At 41.4% G+C, this 9,763-nt stretch overlaps 1 protein-coding gene across 1 annotated transcript; it reads left to right on the forward strand.

Moving 5' to 3' along the window:
- Positions 1 to 751: 751 nt before the first annotated feature.
- LOC142297045 (leukotriene B4 receptor 1-like) lies at positions 752 to 7,162 on the forward strand. The gene is made up of 2 exons (XM_075341282.1): positions 752 to 823; positions 3,337 to 7,162. The coding sequence occupies exons 1-2, from the start codon at positions 812 to 814 to the stop codon at positions 4,396 to 4,398; spliced, it is 1,074 nt and encodes a 357-aa protein (XP_075197397.1). The 5' UTR covers positions 752 to 811; the 3' UTR covers positions 4,399 to 7,162.
- The last annotated feature ends 2,601 nt before the right edge of the window (positions 7,163 to 9,763 follow it).

Consider the following 9,763-nt stretch of genomic DNA (forward strand, 5'->3'; position numbering starts at 1 on the left):
GTTCTGCTGCATCTGGCCGCCGCTGTGTCGCTCACCTCTGCAGCTACTTCCGGGTCAGCTCCGACTGCATAAATGAATATGCATGCCATAATGAACTGGCCAGGAAGAAGCAGAGAGCAGCTGCCAAACACAGCATCACTGGAGACGGGTGAGTAGAAAATGCTTTTTATTTAAAATGTCTGTTTTTATGGTACGTATTACACGGATCACACCATAGGAAATCAGTGAAATCAGTGAATCAGTGAATCAGGAAATCCATGGGAAATCATTGATGCCAGAAAAAAAATGGACATATCTCTGTGTGGCACTGAGACACGGTCAGTGAAAAATCACTAATGTGTGCGCAGACCCATTGATTATAATGGGCCTGCGTATGTCCGTGATTCTGGTACGTAGAAATACTGTCACATATGTACCAGAATCACTGATGTGTGAAACAGGCCTAATGCATAGTCTAATAAATCACCATTAAGACACATTGGTCTTGTCTCTCTCTTCACGGCAGAGTGGCTTTAACCCATGTCACCGCTTTACAGTCTAAGTGACCATACGTAATTATCACTACACCTTACGGAAATGTCTCACTGTACACAGTATATGCATTCTAGAATGGCACAAAATGCTTCTTGCACAACTAGGTGGCACTAGGTGGCACTGTCGTATTATAACAGAAGATTGTGACGGCAGGAAGTTTTCTTCGCAATACTTGAAGGATGAAGTTGAAATATGCTACATAGATTCTCATCTACACACTTTGGAGAAGTAGTGCCTGCAGTTCTAATGAATAGTGACTAATAAAGGCTTCTACAGGATGGCAGAAAATGTAAGTATAAGGTTAATTTTTGATTGATAAAATTAATTTGGCTATTCAGTTAACTAGGGTTAGATAAATTTGGAGTAAAGCTGCATGATTTTGTCCTTTTCACTTATATGTAATTAATTTTTATATAATGTGGTAGGGAATTTTAGGCTTATGGAGGCAGAGTAGGGGGTTAATACACCTTTATTGGAGCCATATTACACCTCTTTCCATCTTGGACCCATAATTACATCACGTGTAAGACCACCTAATTAGTTTCCTTGGATGATGTCAATGTCAATGAAAAACAAAATTATACAAGACTCAGACGCAGATTGTTTAGCCTGGGAACAGTTTTCAGATGCCAACAAAAAATGTTCTACAGTTTACAGAGAAATAATAAACTACAAAATTAGCAAAATAGACCTGCAATGGAGATCTAAATCAAATACAGTGGAACCTCGGATTACGAGCATAATTGGTTCTGGGAGTGTGCTCTTAAACCAAGTTACTCTTATATCAAAGCGAATTTACCCATAGGAAATAATTGAAGCGCAGACAATTCGTTCCACAACCCAAAAATATTTAGTGTATTTATACAAACTTATTACAGTAATACAAAATACTATTCAGTATATATGTAAAATGATTACAGCACACAAATACAAAATACTGTATAGTACAGTAAACAAATAAAACAAATTAAACGGCATGTTAGCTTACAATAGAATTGTTAGCAGAAAGAAAATGCATTACTGTATCCACAAATCCAAACTGATAGACATGCTATATTGTATATACTGTACTGTACAATGGTATATAATATGCAGCATACAGTACACATGTACAGAAAGTTACCTCCAGAGCGGGTCAGAGCTCAGTGAATGGACGAAGCTGGAACTGTGCACTGTGAGTATTTGCTCTTATTGCAAATTATTGCTCTTAAACCAAGATACACATTTTTAAAAAGCTTTGCTTGTCTTGCAAAACGCTCTCAAACCAAGTTACTCTTAATCCAAGGTTCCACTGTATTTACATTTATGAGTCTCTACCTACAAAACTAATATATTTGTTATAGAGAAGAATGTAAAGGGCAGAATTCGCAGCCAATGCATATAGTTGGTAGTAGATCTATTTGGGCTTTTGTCCAAAAAGTGGAAAAAACGTCACAAGACTATGTAGTAGGCCATTTATCTTTACAGTTGCGAATGTGAATATGCGACACAACATTCTGTGCAGATTGTGTTGTAAATATTGTGTATACGTTAACTCTCTATTCGCTGAAATGCAAAGTACTTTATCTGGGGGGGGGGGGTGGTTGTACCAAAAGAGTTGTCAGAATAAAATCTCAACAAGCAATTCAGAACACGGATGCTATGAATGTATTTGTAGAAGGAATTTTTCACCAGGTTTAGGCTGCCTTGTTTATCTGAGGCAAGCAGAAAGTAGTGACAGAGACGCGGTTTCCTTTACTGGATCCCTTACATTATTTCTTACGGTACTTTTCATAAAGTCATATAGGAGTCCTCAATGTTCATGAGTTGCTTGCTGTCCCACCCATTTGCACATTGTGAGAGTTTCCCTGCTCACTTGATGGGGGCACATTCAGTAGACTGCATTTTAGAGATAGCACAGGAGAACACAGTTCAATAAAAGTCCTGTAATTTATTAAAACATAACATAAACTGCACCTCCAAATAACATAAGAGCCTCTTCCGGCTCAAATGCACACATGGCTTACTGGCCGCTACACTCACGGTACGCCCGCACAGGTTTGGATCCACTTCTCCTCAGTTGAATCCCATTAACAATAGTCTGTTCACTTAGATAGATATCTGTGCCTCTATTCTGAATCTAGAAGCCTCTTTCCTGTCTCAGAGGCGAAACGCCCACACCAGAGGTATGGCAGCCTCCTTACACTGTCTCCTGCCAGTGTATTCACACAACTCTCAGAGACTTCTCTCACAGTCTCCAGACACTGACCAGTCTGGCTGCAGTCTATCTCCATTCTGACATGTGCCACACCGACTCCATTTTACAAGTCAGAAGTGACACCTCCAACACACCCATGGGCAGGGTATGTAAGTGGCCAGACCCACCCATCTCCTCAGCCACCTGTCAACTTGACCCACAGAACACTATAATACAACAAATGGCACTACAAGTACCATAATGGACCTTCAGGTTTACACCACTTCTGTGGTACATACTGCCCATTAATAATATAGCCAGTCGCCATCTTACAACATATAAAGGGAAAGCTGTCAATCCGCATCGGGAAAGGGGGGGCTATCTTGTTCCTCAAGAAAAGGAGGACTGCAACTAATATACAAGGATTTTATGAAAAGTTCTACAAGAACAAGTGTGAGGGACCCATAACTTGAACTGGAATGTATCTCACTACTTTACACTGAGCTTCAATAGTGGAAGTGACAGGTTGGGTTCCTTTGTCTGCTGAGCCCAGATATAGTATGTTCTTCTCTGTCTACCTTGTTTAAGGTCACAATAGTTAAACAGTTTTTTAATCTCTTTTTTAGCACACTATGGCAGAACAGATGAGAAGTCTCAATGTTTCAATTATTACCTCTACTGTCTCTACGATTTCCAGTTCAGCAGCACCTAAATCATCCTCCAGTCTTGGCATTGCAATCCTTTCAATCGCCTTTATCATTGGATTTCCAGGAAATGCATTTGTCATTTGGACAATATTAACAAGAATGAAGAAGCGCACCGTGACTTGCATCCTTATTTTACATCTGGCCATGGCAGACATCATGGTCCTTCTCACAGCACCATTTTTCCTCCACCTACTTTCCTCTGGAAGTTGGAAATTTGGGAATATTATGTGTAAATTGTGTCATTATATTGGCTGTTTAAGCATGTATACCAGTATATTTCTAATTACCTTCATGAGCATGGACCGCTTTCTAGCTGTGGCTAAACCCTACATGTCTCAGAAAATCAGGACAAAGCTGGCTGCCCGGATTATAGTTCTTTCACTATGGGTAGTAGCAACATTGCTAGCAATTCCTATGGCAATTAATCGCACAGTAAGTAAAGGAGATGTAGAAACATGTATTACAGTTCCTGCAGCAAATGGGAGCTCCCAGCACATAGTCTTTCAGTATACTTTTGAAACTATAATGGGATTTGTAATACCTTTCTCCATCATAGTGTTTTGCTATGCCTTCATTGGACTAAGGTTGCGGACAGTAAAGTTTCAAACCAAGCATAAGACAAACCGACTGGTTATCATGATCATTGTAACTTTTGCCGTCTTCTGGATCCCATACCATGTGGTGAATATAATTCAGGTTGTAGGAGAAGTATCTTCTTCAGAAAAACTACGAGAGGCTACTAAATTCCTCAGGCCTAATGCTACAGCCCTTGTGTTCCTCAGTAGCAGCATTAATCCTGTTCTATATGCCTTTGCTGGTGGTAACTTCATTAGGTCTGCTGGGGTAGGATTCATGGCCAGACTGTTTGAAGCAACCGGTTCTGAAGCAGGAAGTTTAAGAAAAGTATCTCAAGTTTTCCAGCAGAGAAGCCGAATCCAGTCATCGGAACAGGGGAAATTAAATAAACCGGTAGAGGAGTGAACCTTAAATGGGATTAAAAGAGAAGTAAAAATACAAAGAGCTAATATTGTAGATTTTCCACCTCCTTATGACATATACAAATTGTGGTTGTATTGGCCACCAGGTGAGGGGTCAGAAATCCTTTCGTGAACAATAACATAGCCGCACTATAAGGAAAGTGTCAAAACTGCCAAACTTGAGCTGTCCATGTGCGCACTGGAAAGTATGCCAGACGACAGCATTCACGCCAATGTCAGCTGATTGATAAGGGGGCTGAGAGGTTACACCTGCAGCAATCAAAAGATAACCACACTTATATGAAGAATCTAGGTTCTCAACAGCTATGTGTCTTCAGATTTCCAAGCCTGTTGCCTCTTTTATCTGCTAAAAACAACGGTTTACGAAACAAAATATAAAATGCTGCCTTTCAATCAAACACTACAAGAAAAAACGCTGCAAAAATCCCCTGTGTGAACATAGCCTTATTTAGATGGTCTATAAGAAAACATTTCTTCTTGTGGAGAGTGCATATCCATCAAGGAGACTTATAGCTCATGCAATGCTCCACTGGGAATTGAATAATGTAGATAGACTCTTCAGAGAGGGAGACAATTTGAACTCTGGTACCACCTATTGAATATTGGATGTGGCAACCCTAACAGTCAATATCAACCCTTTAATGAGCCTTGCCACATGAGTTAAGATGCCATACCAGAAACTTCATTTGCAGACAAATATTTCTGGGTGTTGCCCCTCCTTATCAAAAGTAAGGACTCCAATTAGAGTCCTCTCCCTTACCTAAATTAGATCTCTTTCTTGCACTGAAGATGAGCAAACACCCCAAAACATGTCTTTACATATGGAGTTTCTGGTTTGGTTTCTTATCTTATGTCATGGGGCAAGTCTTGTTTAATGATAAATATTGACTTTTAGGATTGCTACATCCAATAGGTGGCGCTAGAGTTCAAATCCTCTTCCTCTCTAAAGAGGCAATTTTCATACAGTTAGCATGAAAATAAGCAAGTTTGTAATTGACTTGCTTGTTCTTTGTCCTGTCAGTCTCCTGCTGTGAGATCTTTTACTTTACATAATGTATAGCTTGTAGCCAAGCATATTGGCCACCAGACCCTAGCTGACTGTGTATAGTATTTACAATCGAGGTTGAGGAGTTAAGGCGAATCTTGTCAGAAACGTTTACCTTCCCAAACCACACCAAAACTATTTATATAATTACGTAACCCTTTAAGAGAAAAGCCAGGCAATCCTTTTATGAAACCAAAACACTGCACCAGCAGCAAGAAATTGTGCTTTGAACTTGTCTCTGGAAATGCGTTTGGGTGTGACGATAGACTTTTAGCTTGTCTGCCAATTGGTGTATTTCCTACCTAGCAGTACCATGACCTGGCCAATTGACAGGTCATTTGTTCTAGTATATCAGCCAGGGGGGAATGCTGCTAGATAGGAAATATGGCATGATGCCGAGAAGCTATACAGTACGTGCAATGTCGGATTCATGCTCAATGCACTTTCAAACACAACTTCAAAACATGATTTACCGCTGCTGGATCAGTGTTTTGTGATTTGAAATAGATTGACAGGCTTGTCTTTTTAAGGGCTGAATAATCCTATTAATGATTTTCGTATTTTTTTAGGGGGGGTGGTGGTAAAAGTTTCTAAAATGTGAGATACCAACAATCTCTCCCAAGCTCATTGATTTCTATACAGCAGTTAGAAGCTCACCTCCCTTCCCTTCTATGTCAGCTCCTGATCTGTTATCAGTCATGCAAAATCACAATCCCCAGGCTCCCACAATTGGCAGTTTTCATTGGAGCTACATGCTTGTTCAAATGAACTGCTATATCTATTGCAAACTTAGTGTAGATAACAGACCAGTAATCTGTCACTAGAAAACAAAGCTTCTAAACCAGAACTGTAAGGCTGGGTTCACACATAGCGACAGCGACAACGACGTCGCTGTTACATCACCATTTTCTGTGACGCAGCAGCGACCTTGTAAGTCGCTGTTATGATCGCTGCTTAGCTTTCAAACACAGCAACGCAGCAGCGATCATAACATCGCTACATGTGCAGAGAGCAGGGAGCCGCGCACACTGCTTAGCGCTGGCTCCCAGCTCTCCTAGCTACAGTACACATCGGGTTAATTACCCGATGTGTACTGCAGCTACATGTGCAGAGAGCAGGAGCCGGCAGCACGGGCAGCGTGAGAGCGGCGGAGGCTGTTAACGAAGGTAAATATCGGGTAACCACCTTGGTTACAGCTTACCGCAGCTGCCAGATGCCGGCTCCTGCTCTCTGCTCGCTCCATTTCGTCGCTCTCTCGCTGTCACACACAGCGATGTGTGCGTCACAGCGGGAGAGCAACAATAAAAAAACGAACCAGGGCTGTGTGTAACGAGCAGCGACCTCACAGCAGGGGCCAGATCGCTGCTCAGTGTCACACACAGCGAGATCGCTAATGAGGTCACAAAAAACGTGACTCAGCAGCGATCTCAGCAGCGATCTCGCTGTGTGTGAAGCACCCCTAACTCAAGGAGGAATACCCCCTAACCACCACCAACAACAACAAAGGAGTTAGAAGATGTGAAATCTGTCTGCTCTCATCACAGAACTTAAGAATAACCCTTTCATTCTCTTTTCTCAACTGGTTATATTTTCATGATTTTTTTTTTTTTTTTAATAAGCTATTAATATGTTACCAGTAATGAATATGTCAAGCCACCATTAATGAATATATATAAACTGTGCAGAAAACCATAAAATTCTCTGTGGTAAACAATCTTGTGTATGAAATTTATTTTGATGAATTCACATATAATGAGGTGATGCAGCCTTATACCAACTTAACTTGTTTGCAATGTGTGGATTTTTGGGGGAAATTACAGAGCATAAAACTTCTAGGCTTATAGGGGAGATTGGCTGAACATACTTAAAAAAATGTAGCTCCCACTGTGGTGAGCCATGAGCAGCATGAATCAGCTGGAGCATTTCAGAGAAAACATACCGGTACTTTGAAAAGCCAGCTGGGGACCATGATTCTCAGATGAATAGTTCAAGACAGGTCCTTGACAGCTTCTCCCCACCACAGTTCCTTTTACTGATTGGTCTCTACCTATGCACATACATAGGGAGAGATTTGTAAGTCATGATGAGTAGGGTGGGATGAAGCTGTTAAGATTGTGCCTTGCACTAGTGGGCCAAGATAAAATGTCCCATCTGGCTTTCAGAGTATGTTTTCATTAAATCAATGCATTGCTTCAGAGTAATACATACCTGGCAGCAATAGCGCAGTCAGTGTCTGATTCATGCTGTCCATGGTAAGGCCCCTTTCACACGTCAGTGATTCTGGTACATTTGTGCTTTTTTTTAAACGTACCAGAATCACTGACATACGCAGACCCATTATAATGAATGGGTCTGCTCACACATCAGTGATTTTTCACTACACGTGTCTCCGTGCGGCGTACCCGCGTGTGCGTGTTTGCCACACGGAGACATGTCCATTTTTTTCTGGCATCACTGATGTTCCACGGACCACGCAGTGGTGTGGTCCGTGAAACACGTGCCAGAAAAAAACGTGTCTTTAAAATAAAAATCATTTTTACTCACCCGGCTCCAGCAACGGTCTCTGCAGCCCGTTCTGCCGGCTGCTTCTGAGCCGGCTCATTACTGTCGCGCATATTCATTATGCACGACAGAGCTGACCCGGAAGCAGCTGCTGCGGGGGTCAGCGCCAGCCAGATGCTGCACCGTGGGAGCGATCAGCACCATGGAGAGTGGGAGCGCGCACAAGTGAGTTGATTTCTAAGTGCAATCACGGGCCACGGAGAACGGAGCCCGGATTGCACTTAGACAACCCACGTGTGCCGTAATTCACGGCACACGGAGGGACATGTGCGTGTTTTACACGCCAGTGAAAAACGTCAGTGTTTTTCACTGACGTGTGAAACGGGCCTTAATTTTACTAAAATAAGGGTTGTTGAATAAAACAATAAAAACATTACTGGACTTACTGAATCAAGCTGTGAAATCATCAGGGGACCGTCAGCAGTTTTGTAACAACAAAAAAAATCTGATACTGCCATGTACAGATGTATCTCAATGTACCTGTATCATCTGCCTCTTGGTTCACTGCCTCCATTACAGCTCAAGATTACCAAATTCTCCTATCATCCTCAGTCTGGGCTGTGTCTCATAACTAGAGCTGCTGCCGATAAACATGGAGGTTACAAGTTTGATCCTTGGGGAGATCAGAAGTGAATTGTATATTTCGTTTTTCTTTATAGAATGAGAGTAGAGGAGCTACAGAATGGGTGAAGAGAGTTATAGGAAGTCGGGACTGAGCTCTCAAATTCAGACAGTCATGCTGAATCCAGGACAGCTGGGTGCTATACTTCTCGGCCTCTGCACCAGAGAGAGGGGGGGAGAGCCTGCAATAATCTGGTTGGATAAGCTGTTGCCAAAGGATCCCTTCATATGTCAATGTTTTTGCACCAGTGTTTGTGCCAAGGCCAGTGGTGGAACTTACAGAGAATAACTATAATTGAAAATTGACATATGTATTGTGTTTTGGAGAGACTCCTGGTTTTGGCAAACACATATTGATGATATACTGATCAAAAATACTGATGTGTGAATGAGGCTAAACACCCAGTGCTTTCCTGAAAACCCAGGAAGAAAAAGGCCTCAACATAGGTGAGATAAATGTTCATCTTAATAAATTAGAATATCCTCTAAAAGTTAATTTATTTCAGTAATTCAATACAAAAAGGGAAACACATATATTATATAGAGTCATTACACACAGAGAGATCTATTTCAAGTGTTTATTTCTGTTAATGTTGATGATTATGGCTTACAGCCAATGAAAACCCATAAGTCATTATCTCAAAAAAATAGATTAATTATATAAGACCAAGTGAAAAAAATTATTTTAAACTCAGAAATTTTGTCCTGCTGAAAAGTCTGTACAGTAAATGCACTCAATACTTGGTCAGGGCTCATTTTGCATGAATTACTGCATCAATGTGGCGTGGCATGGAGGTGATCAGCCTGTGGCACTGCTGAGGTGTTATGAAAGCCCAGGTTGTTTTGATAGCACCCTTCAGCTCGTCTGCATTGTTAGGTCTGATATCTCTCTTTTTCCTCTTGACAATACCCTATAGATTTTCTTTGGGGTTTAGGTCAGGCGAGTTTGCTGGACAATCAAGCACAGTGATACTGTGGTTAGTAAACTGGTTATTGGTACTTTTGGCAGTGTGGAGGGTGCCAAGTCCTGCTGGAAAATGAAATTTCCATTTACAAAAAGCTTGTCGGCAGAGAGAAGCTTGAAGTGCTCTAGAATTTCCTGGTAAATGGCTGTGCTGAC

This window comes from Anomaloglossus baeobatrachus, chromosome 1, assembly GCF_048569485.1.
Source record: "Anomaloglossus baeobatrachus isolate aAnoBae1 chromosome 1, aAnoBae1.hap1, whole genome shotgun sequence".
Lineage (NCBI taxonomy): Eukaryota > Metazoa > Chordata > Amphibia > Anura > Aromobatidae > Anomaloglossus > Anomaloglossus baeobatrachus.